This window comes from Centroberyx gerrardi, chromosome 24 (assembly GCF_048128805.1).
Source record: "Centroberyx gerrardi isolate f3 chromosome 24, fCenGer3.hap1.cur.20231027, whole genome shotgun sequence".
In the NCBI taxonomy this organism is placed as follows: domain Eukaryota; kingdom Metazoa; phylum Chordata; class Actinopteri; order Beryciformes; family Berycidae; genus Centroberyx; species Centroberyx gerrardi.
In genome coordinates, this window is record NC_136020.1 from 9,054,689 (window position 1) to 9,078,008 (window position 23,320).

A 23,320-nucleotide genomic window follows, 5' to 3' on the forward strand; every position below is an offset into this window, starting at 1 on the left:
TGGGAGAGCTAGTGATGCGCACAGACACAAAACGACTGTGTGTGTGTGTGTGTGTGTGTATGTGTTGGTGGGAGAAAGAGAGCACAATACCTTAGGGTGTGTTTACTGTAGAAGCGAGTATGTGTGTATTTGTGTGGCCATCTTGGGTTTTCATCTAGTGGCAAGAAATATTTAGAAACTTGCAGCGCAGCATCCTTGCTTCCCTTTGTGGCAAGGCTGCTAAAATTAACTCCAACGATGGCTCAAAAACGCTTTTGCTACGATGTTCAGCTGTACATTGCATGCGTATATATAAATGCGATTATATAAAAAATGGCTGACACTTACACACTAGCAGGGAAATGGTACACACTTGCATTAAGCTTGTAGATTCCCATCTAAACCACACATTTCCAGAATGTCGGTGAGCCAAAAACCATTTTTGTTTGCTGCATTGACTTTTACACATTTGACTTTCTCTGCTGTAAAGACTGTAAAATGGTAAGAATTAGTTACCTGGATGACCTGTGTGCATCTACAACACACACTAGAGGGGGAGAAGGGTATACAGTATATAGGCTATGTATCATTTTGCTTTGGAGGGGTCTTGATGGTAGAAAACAAGAGCCATTATACCTTTATCTACACCTACACCTGCCCCCTCTTTGAAAAGCCACTTCATTCTGCATTTTCAGATAAGCTCTCTCCCTCTCTCTCTCTCTCTCTCTCTCTCTCTCTCTCTCTCTCTCTGTGTCAAGCTCACACACACGGGTCAAAATCGCATCTGGGAAAGCCGTGATAGCCACTGTGTGTGTGTGTGTGTGTGTGTGTGTGTGTAACCCTAATTCAGCTCACCTAGCAACAGGATCGCCCAAATCTGCTCTGACGGGCCTTCACCGTTAGCCCCGGTTCTTGTGGAGCTAAATAGGTCTGCTTATTCAGGCTACCTGGGGGAAAGTCAGCAACGGTTACATAACTGAAATACCTGTGTGTGTGTGTGTGTGTGTGTGTGTGTTCTTGTGAGGGCCAGAGCGATGCTTTGGTGTGAGCGAGTGCGCGGTTGTGTCTTTCAGAGAGGGGTGGGGGGGGGAGTAATTCATCTTCCTCGTACATAAATAGCTCAGACACTGAGTCCGCGGGGAATGGGTACAGTTTCCCTGTTTTATAAAAACTCATAAAGACTCTACAGCCAGCGGGACGCACACAATGGACAGAGGGAGGAGGGGAGGGGGGATAAAAGAGAGAATAAAAGAAAGAGTGGATACCAGCTGGAGTAGATTCAGGAGGTTTTGGAAGGCCACCTCCATTTCAGTGAGAAAGAGCGAGAGATTTAGTGTGTGTGTGTGTGTGTGTGTGTGTGTGTGTGTGTGTGTGTGCACGACCAGACCCAGAGTCTTGCCGAGAGGGAAACACTCTGACACTGAGGGTGAATTATTCATCCAAGGTTCCGTCCGCTGAAATATTGATGCTCAGACAATCCACTCTCCCCTCCATCCATCCCTCCCTCACACTCACTTTCTCACTCGCTCTCTTTCTTCCCTCTCGCCATTTCTCACACACCTCCCTTGCTTTATTTCCTCCGGCAACTCTTTGTTCCTCGTGGATGTGACCGAGAACAGGAAAAAAAAACAAAAAAAACGGGGAAACAGAAACGAATGTGGGCTGTGTGGCCCCAAAAAAAGATATAGAGTCTGAAGGGAAAAGCTGAAAAATATCACATCCTTGGCTTTTCTTTCCCATGAGCTTCCATCTTCCCCATCTCTCTCTCTCTCTCCCTCCCTCCATCACTTTCACACCTCTCTCTTTCTTCCGTCGAGGATGAGTCTACCACCTTATAATGGGCTGAATTCTGCATGTCTTTGATTGCGTGTGCATGAGAGAGAAAGAAAGCAAAAGAAAGAAGAAAAAGAAAAGAGAGGGACAGAGGGATAGAAAATGAGAAAGAGAGATAGACAGAGGGAAAAAGACAACTACATAGAGAAGAGAGAGATACCGCAAAGAGAGAAAGTTAGAAAGAGATAGAAGATAGAAGTAACATAAAAAGCGATACATGGTGAGAGAGAATGGGAGAAAGAGAGAACGAGACAGCATAAGAGTAAGAGAGAGTAAGAGAAAAACAGAGAAAGAGTAAGAATGAGATGAGAGAAATGAGGCAGACGGATATAGAGTTAGAGAGAGAAAGATGGTGTAAAGGTGAGACAGTGAGAGGGCAAGAGAAAGAAATGAAGAGAGAGAGGGTAAGAGAATGTAGGAGAAAGAGTAAGAAATGATAATAAGGAGTAAGAGAAAGCGAGTTTGTGTGTGTGTGTGTGTGTCCATGCATATTCTATGAAGCATACTTGTGTGCAGAGATGTGTGTTCACCCTCACCATCATCCTCTCCGCCTCACCCTCTATCACTGATCTCCCGCCTCCCCTCCGTCTCATTTCATCTCCATGTGATTCGCAGACACAGAGGCCCTTCTTCTCCAGCCAAAGACAATTAACCCTGGCTTAATGAGCAAAGCTGGGGAAACAACCGCCTCCGAGAGCCAGATAAATATTTCACCAGCCTGTGTTTATACCCCGAGCCTGAGAACAGAGCGCAGAAACCAGGCCAGATTCCTTCCGAGCTTAACGCGTTCAAAGTTCTTCGTTGTTGCCTTCTCTCGCATGCGAGGATGCGGCTGCAAATGTTAAAGCGGAGAGACGCGGAGCTATGGATAATGTATCGAAGTAAATCGACTCATTTCGGATACAGGCGAGGAAGAAAGTGCGCACAAGTGAAATGTAATTTCTCTGGAATAAAAAAAAAAGAGAAAGTGATAATACAGAATACAGAACAATGGATACTGAGAGAGAGGCAGATGCACTTCAAGGAGCTGTTTTGCATCTTGTGTGTGTGTGTGTGTGTGTGTGTGTGTGTGTGTGTGTGTGTGTGTGTGTGTGTGTGTGTGTGTGTGGGTATTTTTAGAGGCAGGTCTCTGCTCACAGCGGTGCAGACTGGTTCTGCTCTGGAGCAGCTCAGTGGGGTGCTTACCTCTGAGACGGCGTGACGGCAGAAAGCGTCGAATCAAATCAAAACTGCGAAGTGCCGCCTTAACCAACAAGGCTGCCTGTTATATCGACTCATTTACATGTCCTCTCAGAAGACAGCAGCTGTCAAATTGTGTTATTTCCATCTCTCAAAACAATTCTGAAGAGGGGGAGGGGGTCAAAGTAAAAACAAAGGGGCGCAACTAGCCTGTTAACCAATATAGCAATAACACCCAAGAGGGCGTTCTTTACTGTGATTATGGGCAACGTGCCAGTGCAATAGGTACTAAGTACAGCTGAGTGCTAGCAGCACCATATTAGATTAGATTAGATGAAACGTTAATGATCCCCGTGGGGAAATTGGGTTGTTGCTGCTGCTGCAAATAACAGGATACAGTGTAGAAAAATAGGATATAAAAAAATAATAGTGCAAATAGGATGCTAAAGCTAACGCAACCAACAATTTCAGCACTAGAAAATACAGTATTAATAAAAAATATGACAATATAGGACTTTATAGCATACATTCAGGGTATGAAAAAACTATGAAAAAGTATGAAATAAATGAAAATATAGGCATATATGAAATAATAAGAAAATATGAGAATATGGAAAAATATGTGAATTAGACGCAAGTAGTACCCATGATGACAATAAAGAAGGTCCTCAAGGGTATTATGAAACAAGAAACATCGCCAACTCGCTCCCTGGCTGCCACAAGAATTGACATAGCGATTAATAAAGCATTGCTATCCGAGCTTTATGGGAATTACCACGGCTTATACGCGTCTTTGACCGGCGAGATTGCTTGGCTGGAACTACTTCTTGTATAATGTGGATTAACAATGCTAACAACCAAAGGACAACTGCAGAAACTTTTCCACACACGATGACAAGTGTCTGGTGAAGAAAGAACAGCTAACGTAATGCAAGATGTAATGATGCTGGTGGGTTTAAAATATATACTGTACATAGAGACAGTTATGCAAGATACAAGATATAGCAAGATACAACTCCAACACAACTACAATTATTAAAAGCTAGTTTTGCCTGTGTTTCTTGTGTCTAATGTACAATGATGTAAATATGGCTGGGAAAGTCAGAGTTTTCTATGATACCCGAGTTGCTGAGATGTAACTCTTAGGGGGTGGCGATGCAAGCCATGTCAAGACCTGATGATCAAAGTAATGCATTGTTTTATTATATGGCATTGCCTAGCAAGTAATTGGCATTGTTGTGTTTCTAATTTCACTCTTTTCTTTAAGTTGTTTTTCTTTTAAATCGGTTAATTAAAACACCAGTTACATTGCCCAATGTGTCTGTTCTCCTATTCTTTAAGCCTACTGCATCGCAAAGTAGCTCTGTGCCACTTGGTTTCTAAAATAAAACAACAGTCACCAAACAAATAGCTATTTTTGTTACAGGGTCCATTTTGTTGTCATTTCCGACAAAAGCACTTGAATATGCGACGAGTCTCATATTTACGTCTGCTGAGCTCAAAAGAAGGAGCTTACAAGGAGCACCTGAAGGCAACATAACTCCAGCCTGGGAAAGAAGAATGAATACTTGCACTGATTGATGTTTAGCCTTGAGAGGGAGAACTAAGGTCTGCTTTGGCAGGGAGGAGGGAGAGAGACACGTTTACTTATGGCTTAGGCAATCTCTTTATAGAAGACTCTCGACTGCCTGATATTCCATTTATCCCTGTGAGAGCTGATTGCATTCACTCCCCACTCTGTCCTTTTCGCTCCATCCCTCATTGCTCACTCCCACGCAATTGTTTCTTAATCTTTACAGATTCTCCTTCCATCAACTCGCTCTCTCCAGAGGGGAGGTCAGGGTAACCTTGACTCCATCATTGCACCATCTTTCCCTCCCTTGCTTCTTCCCCCCCCATTGTCTTTGAGTCTCGCTCAGAGTGATGACGGGCTGCAACCGCTCACTGGCCGCTGAGGCCTCGTTAAGATACGCTTAGCGATCATAACTCAGACCGAGAGAGCAAAGGAGAGAGAGAGAGAGTAAAAAAGCATATTTGAATTTGAATTTAGAGAAAGAGAAAATTAGAGACAGACGGGAGAAACAGAAAGACCTGAGGGGCGATTACAATCTCCAGTTTTGATACGGCTTTACTCTGATCTACACACTGAACATCATTTTAAAGAATAGCTCCATATAGGGAACCTTAGTGCATGGGGTCAAGAATGTGAAAATCGAAAAAAAAAAAAAGCTGGAGAATGTCACCTACCAACGAGAGTCACAAATGTGGCCAGACGAGGGAAATGACAAAACCAGGAAAAAAAAAATTAAAAAGGTGCGAAGAGAGATAACATTGGAGGAGAAAGCAGGAAGAGTGGGTCTGGTGGGAACTCGGAGAGAAAGAAAGAGAATGAGAGCGAGGGGAGTGTGAGAAGGTGAGATAAGGTGGAATTGTGTTTCTCTCTCTCTCTCCTTCATCACAGGCTCAGCTGATAAGTGATGTCTGACAACACTGGTGGCAGGGGAGAGCTGTCATCTAAAACACTCCCATCCATCTGAGAATAGGCTGTTTGGGTGGGTGTGTGTGTATATGTGAGTGTGTGAACATGTGCGTGTGTACATGTATGTGTGTATTTAAGTGAGTGCGAGAGTGTGCACGCCTGTGTGCACACTCAGAAACGTGCAAGTGTGGAAGACTAAAAAAGGGAATAAGAAAAGCGATTGTGTTATTGCCGTCTTCCTTCTTACTTGAATTAAGGGTTTACAAGCTTCTTTATGGGTTGAGTGAGTTTCATCACCCCAGAGCTCAGGCTTGAAATACCAAATTAATTCTATAACTTCAAAAATGCATGGATTTTTATTCATCTAAGGAAGGATAAAGGTGGTATGTGTAGCGTTTTAACATCAAGAAGTCATTGGACTAGTTTTTGCGGGGGGGTATTTTATTATAAAAATGTTTTATATACATATATTTGTCTTGTTTGTAACTACTGTTTTTTCCATATACATAATGTTTATATGCCATTATTATTTTTGTATGTATGTTTAAAAAACATGTTGAAACGATTTGAGAAACTACTGTTTACAATGTGGAAAAACACCAATAAAAAGAGTTTTGAAAAAAAAAAGAAATCATTGGACAAGTAGCAACATCCTCTTTATGACTGGAAGCATCAGGGTTTAGGGGAAATGTGGTCTTAATTTTGCAAAACATCAACACTAACACCACTGGCATGAGACAAAGGCTACCAATTTTCTTGACCATGTCTCATTTTTTACTGTAATAACACAAAGCACAATTAATTCAACAATTATGTACTCATGTTTATAAATGATACCTTTGAATGAGCATGCATGCTCTTTTTCAAAAACACTTCACATTCACACAGTTACACATATTGACACCTGGGAGCAGCTCCCTGGATCAAACCGGGGGTTCAGTGCCATGCTCCTCAACTCAGCAGTAGTTGCTGAGGGTGGGAAAGTGGTTCTCACTTTCCTTGCACATTCCCTTCTCAATTTCTTAATTTGTGAGAAAGCTAACACATTGGAGATTAAAGTTTGTTTTTTTTATCCGGCAGCCAGTGGTATGATGGTTGCGTCAGTCGGCTCCGACGCCAGCCAGTCCAATCCAACTGAAGTAGGAGGCTTAACAGAACAGAACAGATCTCCCATCTCCCCTGACAAGATGGCATCGCAGCCGGCTTTTGACTGACAGCTGGCTTAATAAGGCAGACAGAGCTGGGGAGTAACTGGGGATATGGATTAAGGTTAAATAAGGACAGGGCCTTTCATGTCGCTGTTCTAGTCCGTAAAGACACTAATGAATCCACAACACTGGGAAACTGCTCATCATCATAACACAACAATACGTTGTGAGTTATGTAGATCTGTGTCAATATTTATAAGGTGGCATTTGTACAATGCTTTTGTTTTGTTTGCAATGTGATGGCTTGATGTGAATTATTCTGGACTGCCAGGCATGTGTGGAACAGTGTGTGTGTGTGTGTGTGTGTGTGTGGGGTGTGCAGTCAGGATGAGCCTTTTCACACCTGCCGCCTCCCTCTTGGATCATGGCACTGTGACAGATTGTCTCACCAGCATTTGGAGTTTTTGTGTGTGTGTGTGTGTGTGTGTGTGTGTGTCTGTGTGTGTGTGTGTGTGTGTGTTTGTGTGTGTCAAGGCCAGGTGTGAGACAGGTACAGCATTTCCTGGCAGGGCCCAGAGCAGAAGGGAGGAGGACTGATGGGAGTCAGTGTAGGATATAACAGCCTCTCTCAGAGGGCTGGCCCACACCACTTCATCACACCCCGACACACCCCGACACAAACACACACACACACACACACACACACACACACGCAAATACACTCATCTGCACATAGGCATGTATGCTTATAAACTCGCAATACACACCATGCTATTCCTTGTTATGCTGTTTGTTATGGACACTGAAACAAAATTGGTCACTGGTGATGAAGAGCCTTAAACTGTACTATAAAACACACACACACACACACACACACACACACAACAGGGGATTGGAGGGGCACATATCCCCCACACAATAGCCTGCTGCTTTTAATTACACTCACACCATCCATCTGATAATACAGAGAGGGAGGGAGGGAGAGATAAAAGAGAGAGAAAGAGAGAGAGTTGGGAAAGAGAGCGAGTAAGAGAACGAGAGACAAACAGAAAGAAAGAGCTAAAGATGATTAAGGAAAGAGGACAGACAGAAGAGGAAGGACAACGGAGATGTGCCAGACAAAGCAAGAAAACATCCTTCCACACAGGAAGCCAATCTGGTTACAAAGAGACAAATAGACAGTGGCACACAGTAAGGATTTATCACGCTACGAGCCTCATGTTGCATCATATCAACCCGTGCACCGAGCACCATGGGACGCATCACCCACTGCCGCGTCTCCTGCTCTTATCCGACCAGCATCAACATCATCCTGTTTAGCAGCGATAGCAACACACTGAGTCACAGAAGGCCGTCTGCTATTCAGAGCCGGGATCAGACGGGAGCTGATAGCTGAAAACTCGTCTCTTCATGTCCGACCTCTCCCCACTGAACCATATCCTCCTTTTTCTAGCACTTCTATCGCATGAATATTGTCAGACTTGAGCACTACGGCTCTGATGTTGCACTCATTGTACGTTGCTCTGGATAAGATGGTCGGATAAATGCCCAAATACAGTAGGGACGCATTTTTGTTGTTTTATTTATGATGTGATTTTGAATGTAAATGATACCATGAAAATTAAGCTGAAGTAAAGGCAGTCACTTTAAACCGAATACACTTCCATCCGTATCAGATAATCAGCTGGAAAACTGCAGTGCTTCTCCTTAATGGTCTCCCATTTTAAGAGCACAAAAAGTATTTTGACAGATCAAGATTATAATCAATCGAATAATCATTTTAGTAATTACACAAACAACAATTAAAAGAGGCATTTCGCCCATAACCCAAATGAATGTTATCAAGTTGCTGCTATTTACAAATAGTCCCCCACAGAAGCAGTATCACTCACTGGGACCTGGCGCTGTGCAATATTTTCATCTAAAGAATTTAATTGCGCTATTTAATCAACTTAGCTCAGCGTCCTCCGACTCACATCACTCAGAGGACAAAATTCATCAATGCTCAAACACAGTAACCCTCAAACCAAAGGACACAGTGAAATGCTGTGTACAGTTTTGGGAAATTTTACATTTGGAGTATTTTGCTGCCAGTCTTATCCAGAGTGCAACAATAAGCTTTACTTTCAAGATCATCAACAGCAAGGAAAACAAGGGTCAGAGGTCACAGCACCCAGACAAAAGATGTGACAAATACTCCTATGTCCCTACATTGAAAGAGGCATGCTAGGGAAAGAAGAGCTTCCAAGACCTTTTCTGTCTGGTTCTTATTTGACATGTGTGACACAGTGTACATAATATATTAGCTGTATTTGTAGGTGGAGTGCCCCTTTAGTGTACACTGACATCAGCGGTCTGGAGGGTGTATAAACACCACAAGGCACTTGACGTCTTCTTTTTAGGGTAGCGTATGATTCAATCATATTCTAAAAACCTGTTAGCATTTCTGTGGACCCCTGTGAGTATCCTGCTGTAAGCAAGACTTTATTGGATGAATGGTTTACCAAATGACTGTAAGTGATGAAAGGTCTGTGGTGCTGTGCCAAACCAGCCTCAAATCCACATCCCCCTTCTGCCAAGCTTCATGGTAATTTCTCATGATGAAGCTTCCCCATTGCACAACAGGAAACTAAGTTGAGGAGAGAATATTTTTGAAGTTCTATAAAGTCATGGAAGCGGGAGCATACTGAGCTTGAGGCTGTTTGATACCTCAGTGTTGTTAATTCAGTCATCAGCCTGCGTATATGCTCTTACACTAGATACTAAATTTGTAGATCTGTAAACCGCAAACATCTGTTAACCTGCAGACGTATTACTAGTCAGCTTGGCAAGAATACTCTCAAGCTAATAGGCGCTCTGTATTAGTACGACGAAGATGCTGTACCTATGTTTTAATCCTCAATATGTTCCATTTCTTGTACTCTCACCTATATCCTATTCTTCCGCTGCAGCAGGAATGACCTAATTTCCCCCTGTGGATCATTAAAGTTTCATCTTATCAGGTCATGTGGTGTATTTCTAGACAAAAAAAAAAAATATGTTTGTACCATTCTGCAAAGCCATTGTTCTGATTTTTTAACGGATTCGAGCCTAACTTCACCGTGAATCAATCTACATCTCAGATCCTAACGCACGTCTTACATAATCCCACTGATCCTCCGTAATGAGATCTCTCCCTTACAGCAGCCGAGGACAGCTGCAAACCAAATACCCTTGTGAGGGCGTTCAGTCATATACCGAGCTTGTTACCAAGAATTACTGAAGGAAAAGTAATTAAGAGATTCCATTTTTTTCCCATATCAGTAAATAAATTATTTGGGCATACTGGTACTCTTGCTTCTTCACATTTTATATGGAAACGGCGTTCCCTTTTCATCGTGTCCTCCTCTGAAGCCTGGAACAGCCAAGGTGTGTGTGAACTTTATAAATATTAACTTAACTAGGCTGTTAAAAGGATTGGATTTAAGTGTAATTGCAAAGTTTTCGTTTTGGGACGTTCGCTGATTGGAACACTAGCGAACATTGAGACATGCATGGGCAACAATCATTAAAACAGACAGACAGTTATATTATTATCCTGCTTCCTCACTCTCCAGGCTACATTATCTGTCATTAGGAGTACACACTCTGTCATGGTAATTACTATGACAGACAGGACGGCCTCTTGCAGCTCTCCGGCCGACAGACAGTACGATTAATCAATCAAAGCTCATTACTCAGGGGGTTCGGCCCTTCAAGACAGGCATAATAATCCATCACTGCTCCTCACATCCACGCGCTGATCCATCAACTCAACGCGGCTTGGTGCGGATAAGAGAAGAGAAAAAAAAGGCTGTAAAATGGAGCGATAGAGTGATCTGCTAGCTGATCCCCCAAATGATTACGACTGTCATGACGGAAGACAAGTTGATGAGCGCTACATTAGCGCATGAGGTACAGTAGGCCCGTCTGTGGAATTAACTAATTAACAAATCAGACGGCAGATTAGTGGACTTCAGTGGCTGTAACAAGCAAGTGCTCTTTGGCAGGAGGTCCAATATCTTGTGTGAGACCTCTCTGCCAATTCCATTCAGTCTAATGTTTCAAATAAAATACTGCATGTACCTACAGAGCTACCTTGGTCACAGTTTAGTTTTTAGTTATTTGCACAATAGTAAAACATAGAAGCGAAGTGATTACAGCTGATAAAATATGATGATAAAAAAAAACACAGAAAGAAGAAATGCAAATTACAAATTTGTGCAGGTGAGATAAAAAAAAAAAAAAACACCCAAGGGAAAATTTTACCTCAAAACAAAGGAACCAAGAAGCAAGCAAACAAAACAACCTAAAAAAAAAAATCAAGATGGCAAACAACGGCAAAGCCAGATTAGGTAACAGCATCTAAATAACAACTGAACACAACATGGTGGGAAGTGGTAGAGCAGCAGCACACAGAGGAACACTAACATGTTCACCTGTTGCTGGAACACAGCCAAATGTAAAATAAAAATCCATACTGAACCCATCTAACTCCTATCAGTAGTTTGCTTGTGAGCTGCACATCAATTCAAGCGACACTTTGCACTCTTTGCTGACAGAAAGTTACTAATTTTAAACCCTTTAACCTCTTTTTCGCATATGATGTCATGCTACTGTGTCTGGGGCTCGTGTTGGCACCCCATCTTTCTTCTTAATAGCCTGCTGAGGGCTTTTATTCTGCCCTTTAAACCTTATGCGCTATGTGTACTTTGAGGACAAATTTATGGCTCTGACGGAGCTGAGAGAGATAAAAACTGCTTTTTCTGACACTATTCCAATTTAGAATACTATAAAATAGATAGAAAAGAGAAAATGTATTGACCTGTGTAAAAGAAACAGATTTGTCAGTGAATAAGCCAATATTGCACCATGGAATAAGAACATAATTGAACTGGTTTAGTATTCAAGCCTTGCAGTTTCCTCATTCTCGCTCATAAAAACACCCCCCTGGCCTAGACATAATGGTGACTGTCATCTGTTTGATCTCGTTGCCAATGTGTACGATCTTGTCAGCAGTATCTGCCACAGAATGGATCCTCATGTCTTTAGGCATCTGTTTAAAAACAGCCTAAACAATAGCAACCACTGCCAACCGGCGTCTTCAAGAGCAACGCCTACCCGCACAAGCAGGTATATACAAAGGCGCGCATGCACACACACATGCACACGCACCCACACACACACCCATACACACTAATGGGAGCAATCTGAGATATAAAGCCTCATCGATCAGAACCGCTGTCCCCTGGGGATTACATCATCATCGCCCAGTAAACAGCCAATCAGAGCCCGGCTGAGGCTGCCCTCTTTGCGACCCCATCTCCTGTAAAAGTGAAGGCAATAAGAGAAAGGTGCATGCACGCAAAAAACGCACACACACTATTCCAGTCACGTCACAAGGAGGCTTTGATATCACGTCATTCACTTGAGTACTGACTGCTCTGTGTGAACCTGTCCCACTGCAACACCAACCAAGTCCTAATGTAACACTGGTGCAGGTTTGGAGGCGTCTTTCTATTGTGCCTTATGTAACCCATCCAAACATCTTTCACCTAACAGCTCTCCTCTCACTTTCACATACAGTACACATGGATATATTGTTGAAAATAGCAAAGTATACAGAGTGAAGGAGTGGAATTATGCCGCATGATTGAGTGCGTGTGCGTGTGTGTGTGTGTGTGTGTGTGTGTGTGTGTGTGTGTGTGTGTGTGTGTGTGTTCATGCCCATGCGTATGCGTGGGCAGGATGAGGCACATACTGCATTTTGTTGCCAACTACCAGTTTGTGTTGTATGTACTGTACAGTATGTAAGCGTTGGATTGTAAAATGAACTGTGATATTTAAGACCAGAAAATATTAAGAGTTCATTTCCAAAATCCTACATTCATTTTGGAAGAAAAAAAAAAAGACTACCTGAACTTCATCATTCAGTATTTGTAAAATAAAGAGGATTCTGTCAGTGTAAAAGTGCGATGCTTTGCCAAGCGAGGACTATTTTTTTTTTTAGGTTTGTACTGTCAAATCACTTTTGCAAAAGTAGGTGACAGTTGTTTTTTTTCCAAATAGTGGATATGTCATTTTGGAATAAACCTCTTAGTTTCTACCTCCCAAGCATCCATGTCTATGTCCCTGTGATTCCTCATGACTGATGTAGACATGAACAAAACATCTTGAGAGTGTGTGTCTTATAATACCTTAACGTAACCTCCGGTGGAGACCAGAAGAGAGTTGTCTGGGGAGAAGTGCAGGTCGGTCACCCAGCCTCCGTGGAGCGAGTCCATGGCGTCCTTATTGTCCCGGGAACAGATTTTCAGCAAAGAGCCGTCCTTGACACTCCAGAGCTGTGATGGACAGCCGTATTATAATCAGACATAAAGTGAATGGTATTGATACACAACAGAGAGGCGGGGCTTAGCAGGTAAAACACTTGTACCCTGCTTATAGGTTCAAAAACTGCACATTTTAGATTGTGGGTGAATTAATTCTAAGCGTCAATTTTGTATTTTTCCTAGCCTGTCGTGATGTTTGCCATGTTGAAATTTACATATTTTTGCTGTCTATGCTTTAAATAGACGATAAAATGGTAAGAATGAATAACTTTGCAATGCTACTATTCCCTACAAGTACTTGGGCGGCATGTGCTCATCTATGTACATCCCCAAAATATTCTAAAAAGTGGTGAAAGAGAGTAAAACATATTCTCTAAGTCTAACAGAAAGATAATGCAGAGATATGCGGAGTATCATATCTATGTGAGAAATTACCTGAAAAGCAATTAAAACAATATAATGAAATGGTGGTTTGGGGTCCTATTATCACTAGTTGAAAATGGTAATTAAAGGACTACATCGCATACAACTAGGGTGTAAAATAGCCTTGAAATAGTCCTTGATGACGGTGTAAGAAAGCTACAAAAACAGTCCAATGCGGCAAAACATGTCTGTTGCAGCTGTTATGCAACTGTGCACATGCCATGTACATTTGACAATGACACATCACACGTAAAGCTATATTTAACACTTGGCATGCTTCATACAGAATGACTCACATTTGTTTCCATAGAAACAGGGGTGAGATTTCAGTGTGGTTTATGTAATTGGATCTGATGGATTCTGCCATTTCTGGATAATGGAGCAGTTCAGCTCAGAGGCCACCAGAGGGCATTAACCCCTTGTTGACCGATGGGGGCGTCGCCGCTCATCGCCGCAGGCCGAACAACGCCGGATGACTTCTGCCCGCAGCTCCGTTACGAGGCCATTATCTCAATCAGATCTCCCATTTGAAACTTTTCCTTCTCTTCTTCTACTCTCCCGCTCACACAGTCTAACTTTGCATGTATTTTGTTTGTGTGTGTGTTTGTGGTGCAGATCCCAAAGCCTTAGGGATCCAATCTGACAGGCTGAGTCCTCTCCTTCCTCTCCTTCACCTCCCACTGTCACACATCTCCTCCTCTTCCTGCCCTCTTCATCCTGACTTCTCACACTCCCCGTGACTCTCCCCACCTCTTCCAGCTCCTGCACCCCTCCTGAGAAGGAGCCGTCCCTCCTTTACCCCTCCCTCCTTCCTTTCATCTCATCCTTCCTCTGTGCACTGTAGCAACGATGCTGTATTAGTAAGCACTTTATCTAAATGAGTGATGAGATGTAATTATGGGGTGATTTCTGGAATAAATGTTGACTGCTGTAATTGTGTTTTTTTTTTAATGGTGCACAGCAAATTACATGATTGAAGACATTATCCCCATTACTTCTTATACTCCCTCTGGTAACATAATGCCATTTAGTGGACGCTTTTATCCAAAGTGCCTTACAGTAGCATGAGGCTCAGTGGGAAACGAACCTCTAACCCCGGCAGTGCTAGTGCCAGGCTGAGCTACACAGGACCACTAGTCTTTCTTCACCTCTCATTTGCAGCCTCTGCACTTCCCCCCCCCCCCGTCTTCCCTTTCCTATCTCCCCAATTCCCCAAAAACTTTCACTTTCCAAACTCAGTCTAATAACAGTCTGCTCCCCACTCTCTCCGCTTCACCCTCTTGCATTTAGGCATTGTGCTGACGCTCTTACCCAGGACGATTTATAACAACAGAAAAGTGCTACGTAAAGACATAAAAACTAGAGAGAAAATGTTGAATGTTTCTCCACATTCTCCTTTATCCCTATCCTTCTCTATACACACCCGTATCTCCCCGTTGTCGTCTCCGGTGGCGAGGCGTCGGCTGTCCCAAGAGAATCGGCAGCTTCGGACGCAATCCTGGTGGCCGCTGAGTGTGCGGACACACTGCCAGGACTCGCAGCTCCACACCTGAGGGCCCAAAGCAGGGATGTGATTGGCAACACGCAAAAACATTAAAGAGCGGAAAATAGTCAATAGTCAAAAAGGCCGAAGAATAGGAATTGAGTCAGTTGTGAGTCATAAGAAAACTACCGACAGAGACAGAAATTGACACATATCATGCATGTGTTGATCTGCTTCACAAACACTGCAACAGAACTGAAGTGAGTGTGTAATCCCTACTCAGACCAGAGCTGCCCATATCTATGCTAACTATTTCTGTAACACAAGGCAGCCTGTTGTGATGCAACTCCCCTCGGACAGGGTGTGATATATAGATGGAATGTAATTATACAATCAACAGAGCAATGTACATCAGGGAATAATATTACAACTATAATAATAATAATGAACAAACAATCCTGCCGGATGCCCTGCCAGTGTTGTTACAGCACTGCTTCAGAATAATGCAACTGTTAATGAGTGCTCTCTCTCTGTTGCTTTATGTCTCCCCCTCTCTCCTCCTATTTCCCTATCTCTTCCACTCCTCCTATCTGTCTCTCTTCCTTTCCTCTCTTTCTCTATTCATCTTCCTCGCTTCCTTTCCTCTCTCTCTTTCTCTTGCCTTCTCCCTCTCTCTCTCTCTCTCTCTCCGTTCCCTCCTTACCCCTGTCGCATCCTGTGCTGCAGAGAAAATAACACAGCTCATAATTAGAGACTTCATTTGGCAGCCGACGAACTATGTCTGGACACAAAGTCCCATTCATTTGAAGGTCGGGAGAGAAAGGGACAGAGAAAGAGAGAGAGAGAATGGGAGAAAGAGAGAGAATAGAGGGAGGAGGGAAAGAACAAGCAGAACAGGACGTCCTCACGCTTTTTATGGTGTTCGACAAAGACACTCGTGCCTCAGGTTTTGGATTTAACCTCCAGATAGATGGAGACTGGGGACTGTGTGTGTGTGTATTTTGAGGTACCACTGCCCCTACTCTGGTCTGGAGAGCAAAGACGATGGGACTGATGGGAACTGGCTGTTAAATTACCCCCCCTCCCTACACACACACATAACACACAGCTCAATTATCATCTTTGCCAAATCCATAAAACACACATTCTCTCTCTCGCTACCATCCGTTGACTGAAGCCAGTTTGGCCGTCGACCCAATGGCTGTTCTCTACAGCGGGCTAAGTGTTGACCAAATCCACATTCCCATGTGAAACTCAGTGGTGGACGTGGCTCTAGATCAACCGCTTCAACCAATGCCGGAGAGACCGGCTTCTCATTGTATCTAATGTTGGACACTCAGGAATGCCAGCTGCCATCCGTGGATGAATATTGGACTGGGAAGAATAAATCTAACACTAAAGCCACAATACTTTTTACGATCCAAGAGAATGAGTGACACCAAGAGAGAGCCAGAGTCGGAGAGCTTACACTGAACTTGAGTCTCTTTCTAGCAGGGAACGTGAAAAAAACATATATATTTACAAAGATTATTATTAGGTTTTTAATTGTTGTCATAAATGCCTTTCTTTTGTGAAATACTGAATATTTGAAAGCTCCAGGCTTCTTCCAATAATGAATAAAATAAATAGCCTGGAGGCTCAGTTGGCTAAGACCTTTACCATGCGATGTCCTGAGTTCAAATCGGGCCCAGGACCTTCATCCCTCAGTGAGAACAAGGAAAAACTCCCACGGAAACCTCATTAGGGAAAGGGATCCCCCTTCCATGATGGTCAGGTGTGCAGTGTGTGTGCCGAAGGTGGGTAAACAAAAATTAAATACCGATAACAAAAAGGAACATAAAATACAAAAAATACACGATACAAAATAGCCTGGGAAGGGGAAATAAAAAAAAACATTGGTGTTCATTCTGGTCACCATTCTGTGGATCGTGAGTAAGCATAGCAATGTGTTTTCGGGGTCGCAAGATGAAAAAGATTGAAAACCACAGCGCCAGCCACTGAGTCAGTGAAAGTCAGGCCAAAGTCAAGCACAGCGGTGTTGGTAAAAGCCAACCTGGCCCAAACTGTATCCAGACAGCGAGGCGGGCAGGTAGAGGGCCGGCCGGCCAGCCAGGCCGGCGGGTCAGCGGGTCCACGGGCTGCAGTCAGACTTAATGATCATTGGAGGTGGGTGTACTAGGACAGATTGACCTACCGCCCCACTGCAAGCCCTGAAGCTACATCACCACGCCTGGAACCATCTGCTGCACACAAATCACTAAGGTCCCTCACCTCCCTGCTGGAGACAGTTAACCTCAGATATAGCCCACAGCAACGATGACGCTGGCCGATGCTGTGGCCACTCATGCGTATGTGCTGTAGGGAGTCAGTTAGGAACCGGGTTTGGGGGAATACACTGATGTGTAACAGGTCATGTGTTATTACTGACTGCCCAAACAGATATGTCTCATCCCATATGAGTGTGTGTGTGTGTCTGTGTCACCTTAGCAGTCCTGTCAGCAGATGTGGTGGCGAAGAGGCATCCGTCTGGTGAGACGTGACAGGCCAGAATGGCTCCCTGGTGAGCCTCTATATCCTGCAGCTTCTCTCCGCTCTCTGTGTCCCACAGCTGACAAGGAGAGAGACAGAGAGTGAGAGAGCGAGAGAGCGAGAGCGACAGAGAGAGCGAGAGAGAGCGAGAGAGAATGACAACAGAGGATGAGGAAGACAAAATTAAATATTAAGTTATGTATGCAGCATGACACTTTATGATTTATTTATGTTAAGCACTTTGAATTGCATTTTATGTTTTTATGTATGAATGTTATGTATGAATTGTGCTACACAAATAAAGTTTTGATTGACTGAGTGATTGATTTGAATCTGCAAAATTTTTTGAGTGGTTTACCCAATAGCCAGTAACCTCAGTTTAGGATTTTTGGCTCTTGATGTAAAACTAATTTCTGAGGTATGATGCTGAGGTTTGACCTTCCCACATTGCTTTTTCGCTTTCAGGCCTTTGCTTTTTTTTATTTTTTGTTGATTTTATACTGCTGTAAAGTGTGTTGCAACTTATGTGTGTGTGTGTGTGTGTGTGTGTGTGTGTTCTACCTTGGCAGTACCATCAAAGGACCAGGACAGCAGTCTTGTGTCAGTGGGCGAGTTGGAGAGCAGAGAGAAGCGTCTGATCTGCTCCTTGTGGCCCTGCAGTACCTTACACTCCCCCGACCGCCACCTCCACACCTACAGGGGGCAGCAGAGAGACAAACGCAGAAAGAAGCTATTTTTCAACCATTGATGGTTTTCACTTTCTGGCAAAATTGCAAAGTCAAAAATCGCTGCATCTTCGATAATCGATGATAACAAGAATGATATTTATCATTTCTATTTAAGGTTAGGGACAGGCAAAAACTCTCCAGTAAGGTTAATGTTAGGGTTAAATGTTTTGATTGACTTTTTAGGTGAGAGCTATGATGAGTTATGGCTTTACAGCACAGCTAGAAAGTAACGACCACTATTCATGTAGATCTATTTGGAATGTAGAACATAAAAACAGGAAATATAACAATCTTCATTAAAAAACAAGAGTGTTTAGTCCTCCCCTCCCAAAAAAATCCTGGAAAAAACATAAAGAAAATAAATTGCATCCCTGATCAATGACTTTATCTTTGGCAGAAGTACTAAACGTAGTGGCCCTGTGCCATCCACCAATCATTTGGATGGTGTAGAGCAATGGAGCCTGCAGTGTAGCCTACTCTCCCTAAACAGGGATGACATTTTTCAGGGTTTTTTGGAATGCAAAAATGCACATAAAATTGTACAACATTTCTAATGGTAGGTCACCGATTCTTTGTGAGATTTTGTGCTTTTCTGTCTTCTTGATCGCATCTCTGCTAAAGTGTACTACACATATACTAATGCATCTTTCTGGACCTGCACATCCACTACAGATTCTGTATTTTATGACAATATGCAGGTGGGTAAATCAGTAGAGACAGGAGTTCAACTGAGGTCAAAGGAGAAGGACAAGACAGGCAGAATGAGATCATCCCATCAATCACTCCCTTCTGTGCATTGTCGCACCTTTCTTCTCTCTGAGTAGCGTCTGTCATTGCTCCAAAGGTTAGCATCCATCACCGGCTAACATAAACGCCAATAGAGCTCTTTACATTCACTCAGTGTCTGCACTTTCCCCTCCATATACATCTAAATACACACTTCCATTTCCTTGCGAGAATATGTCAAACAGCGCGCATTTGAATAGCTCATGAATAAGCAGTGGACGGTTCGTGAATAGTGATGGCGTAGGCAGCGCTTGTGTGAATGCGGAACGAGGGGCTGCGCTGTCGGACAGGGAGGGAAGTGTTGCGGTGGACAGAGCTGTCGGCGAAAAGAAAAGATGAAGAGGAGGAGGAGAGGAAAGGGGAAATGAGCACCGGGGCGTGAACGGCGGAGAGTTGCGAGGAGGGCTGGAAGGGGTGACGGAGCGGAACGGCCCGAAACGCACACACACACACACACATAAATACACACACACTGTCAACACTAGAGCGGGAGGGAGATAAAGAGCCATCGAGCGGCGCAACAAAGGCAGAGAGAGGAAAGAAAGGAGGGAGAGGAGCAAAAAAGAGAGGGGAGATGAAGGATGAAGGTGAAGAGGCCGGAAGAAAAGCTGGTAGAGTGTAACAGGTAGGAGGAGGGGAAAACACCGGAGAGGCCAGAACACTGTGTGGATGAGCGATTCAGCAGAGCAGGCAGTTTTACTCAAGGTGAAGAATGGGGACGGCGGGAAAGAATAATCGATAGTAGAGAAGAAAAATGTGAAGCGGATTGGGGGGGAGGAGGTGAGAGAATATGCCACGAATTAGGCGAGGAAGGGCGGTGGGGTTGAGGAATAGAGAGAGTGATGAATGGGGGAAGAGAGGGAGCGATACAAAGAGAAAAGACCAAGCGAGAGAGAGAGAAAGGAGGGAAAAGACGGAGAGGTCCGTGGAGGCCAGGGGTTCCGTCTTACCCTTATGGTGGTGTCCTCGGAGGACGTGATGAGCGTTTGTCCGTCCCGGCTGAACTGGCAGTGCAGCACCGTCTTGGTGTGGCCCAGCAGAGTGGCCAAGGGCGTCCCAGACGGCACCTCCAATACCTGGAGGGGGGAAGAAACACGGTCAGCATATTAATACCCATCTTCAATTCAACAGCGAGGAAGAATTTCACACAGGGAAAATGAGAGGCAAGGGTGTATGTGTGGAGAAGGGAAAGACAGTGCTTGAAGAGGAAGAAGAAGAAGAAGTCACGCAGGGTTCACGCATTGTGTCTAGAAAATCTACGCAAGCCCCAAATGATCGCAAGGCTCGCTAAGATATACTCGGGGACTAAAGTGTCCCGCAAAGTTTCCTAAAAAAGCCTGACAAAAATAGTGAGAGTGTGTGACAAAGAGAGAGGGTGAGAGTGTGTGAAGTGCCGCTGCTGGCTCGATGGTGATAAGCACATGAAAAAGAAAGTGGGGGGGGGGGTTGAATAGTGAGCTCGGAGTGCGACTGATCAGTCCGGTCAAGACCGCAGGCAGCTGCCGGGCGCCTGGCAGCCCTGTGTGAGGGCCCGCCAGACATTACTGACAGAGACGGAGAACAAAACAGCTTTGATGCTCAAAAGATTCGGCTGGGAGAAAAAATGTCATCGTGTGTTCTCCCTCGGGGATGCTGCTTCTGTAGAAAACCCCATTATAATAAGCCCTCGAGATGGGAAACTTTCACTGAATATTCAGCGCTGGTTTCAATCACATCGTCCCAGGGAAAGAGATATAAGATTGCGTGAACACCCTTAAAAAGGTCGACTGAGTGGCTGCTAAAACTGGGGCCCGGGGACTTCCAGGGGTCCTTCAGGGGGTTCCAGGGAGGTCTTCAGCAAAATGAGAAATAGTTTCATTTTACTGTTATTTCACTCCCTTGAAGTTTGCACAACAAGAGAATGGGTAAGGACTATTTTGATAGTAGATTTCGCTGCCCCCTCTCTCCCTACAGTACAAACCATTAAGAAATACAAAAGTCTTTGAAGTTTGAAGTTCCTTAGGACAAAATCTTATTAAATGGAGGTCCAGGTCTATCTGGTTGGGGGTCCTTCACCCAAAAAAGTTTGTGTGCCCTGGACTAAATTACTTTCCCCAGTAGAGAGTTGAATAACAGAATTGAATTGTCCACTGAAGTGAACCTATTCTAGTTATCAATGATGAGTACAAAAAAGGCTAATTAAGGTCTTATGATGTGAAACACTGATATGAATTACAACTGCAGTACAACTACACTGTCACGGCACTAAACAAAACCTTTCATTTTCCTAATTAACCTCCTGATAGATCTATCCTATGATAATTAAAATGACTCAAATTAAGCCTGGCTATTGACTGAAACTAAGCAAACATCATAAATACTTTATTCTTGACATTGGTTTATTAACGATTTGTATGAGAGCAAGAATTAACTGCAAAATAGGGGACAAAGCTCAAAAACCCCAAAAACTTTTATCTCTTAATAGATTGAACAAATACAAATAAAATACGTACAACGTTATCTTCAATCCAGCACTGCACCTGCACTTTGAACATGGAAGAGAGAGGCCCATGGCACCTGGGATTTTACCAGGCGCTAAAATATTTACATCTCTGAGGGGAAGGTTGAAATGTCTGAGCGGAACAAGCCTCGGGGCACGCCGACCGTGTTTGTCAAGCTCCGGTATTGAGACGCAAGTTTCAAAGCCTGAGAGAGCCTGTTTGGGTGAGCTTTACATGCCCAGCTCAAGGATTTCAGGATGGCGCGGTGAGGAAAACGCCCGAGGCTGTGTGATAAAAAAAAACAAAAAAATGTAAAGAGGAAAGCAGGGGGGAAGTTTGTTTTAAATACCAAATCCAAGAGCTTAGGAGTAAACATGTCACTGGAGTGGCGCCGAACTGATCTGAAATCAAATAAACACGGATGAAAGCGGTCTGGGGATGAGATGGTCAACGTCTGAAGCTGGTCCTGGATCAGTATTTGCTGGGCAATTAGCGGGGGGTGGTGTGTGTGTGTGTGTGTGTGCGGGGAGGGAGGGGTTCCATGCTGAGACATGCAGTTTCTTCATCCATGGTTAATAATACATAACTTGTTTTCTGTAGTCACTGATCTACCTCTTCTCCTACCAGTGATCAAGAGCCTTTTCAAGAAGGGAATTAACACACAAAATTACTAACACACTTATGCACACTAATGAGTGCTGCTTGAGCACTCTCAAACACACACACACACACACACTTTCCCTACCATACCTGAACACTGCCTGTGCCTAGCCCTATCGCCAGCAGCAACCCCCTGAAGGAGGTCAACAGCCGTAGGATCCTGCAGCCGATGGTCCTCAGTACCTGCCTAGCCGTCAGCCCTGCTGCCTGGCACAAAACACACACACACACACACAAACAAACTGCATTCTCACACACGGTCACTTTCTGTCCTCTCCTGTACTTCTTTCAACCAGTCAAAGGGCTTTCACATCAGCAGAGCAAGTGGAGAACAGAGACAAAGTTGGTATGGCAGACACTAGGAGCTGTCAGTGGCAGTGAGGGGACTGCACTGAAGTTGATGAATTCTTGGTCATTTCTTCCCCAGTAATCTAATTGCGCAGAAGGCCAGATGAGGGAAGAGGGAATGAACGCCTTCTACTGCAGTCACTGGCACCTGGAATACAATGTTATGGGCTCCCCCTGGTGTTAGCTGGGGGAACAACAACAGAAAGAGTTGTGTGGACTGCATGGGGATTGGAAGGACTCATAAAATCTGGCTGCATCAGCCCGATTTGGTTCATAAAATATACAACACCACATATATATTAACGAGTAATGTGTATTCTGGCTTACAGGAAAGCTGGATTGATCAAGATACACAATGCAAAGCAGGGAATACAGAAATGTTTTGAACATCACAAAAAGGATTTGAATAATTACATGATTACACAACTAATCCTGCTAGGCTATCTTCAGTTAACTCATCTGTTTGTGCCTCTGTTGTTTTGTACAGCGCAACTGCAATGGAATTTGTAGCCGTACACTATTAGATGCTCCCCTATGTAAAAATTATAATACTAAGATGGTGAAGGATAGAAACAAAATGGCAGGGTGAGCTAATGATTCAATTATTTAAAAAATGAATTCAGCTTTAACATCAGTGACACTTCCCATCTTTATTACACTACCATGGATATTATTTACCCAGGAAACATCAGATTACAGTAAACTGAATGCGGATGAACTGCAGTGCTGTCCCATGTAGTTGGGTAAGTGCAAGGCAATGATGGGACTAGGTAATGAGTAATGTTCCCCTTCAGTGGATAAGGCTTCTAGCTGGTGACAAATTACACTGATTGCACATACTTTAAGTTAATTAAACCTCTCTTTCTACACACACACACACACACACACACACACACACACACACACACACACACG

The 23,320-nt window shown here is 43.8% G+C and overlaps 1 protein-coding gene across 2 annotated transcripts in view; it reads right to left on the reverse strand.

Annotated features, from left to right (window-relative positions):
- apaf1 (apoptotic peptidase activating factor 1) overlaps positions 1–23,320 on the reverse strand; it is a 48,035-nt gene that overhangs the window by 6,105 nt on the left and 18,610 nt on the right. Inside the window, exons 22-27 of one of the 2 annotated variants that reach the window (XM_071905660.2) lie at positions 22,148–22,264; positions 19,868–19,993; positions 17,965–18,096; positions 17,357–17,482; positions 14,815–14,940; positions 12,834–12,980 (exon numbers count right to left, since the gene is read on the reverse strand). In XM_071905660.2, coding sequence (XP_071761761.2) covers positions 12,834–12,980; positions 14,815–14,940; positions 17,357–17,482; positions 17,965–18,096; positions 19,868–19,993; positions 22,148–22,264 — 774 coding nt within the window. The remainder of the gene's footprint in view (positions 1–12,833; positions 12,981–14,814; positions 14,941–17,356; positions 17,483–17,964; positions 18,097–19,867; positions 19,994–22,147; positions 22,265–23,320) is intronic. The other variant, XM_078282205.1, reaches the window with a different exon arrangement.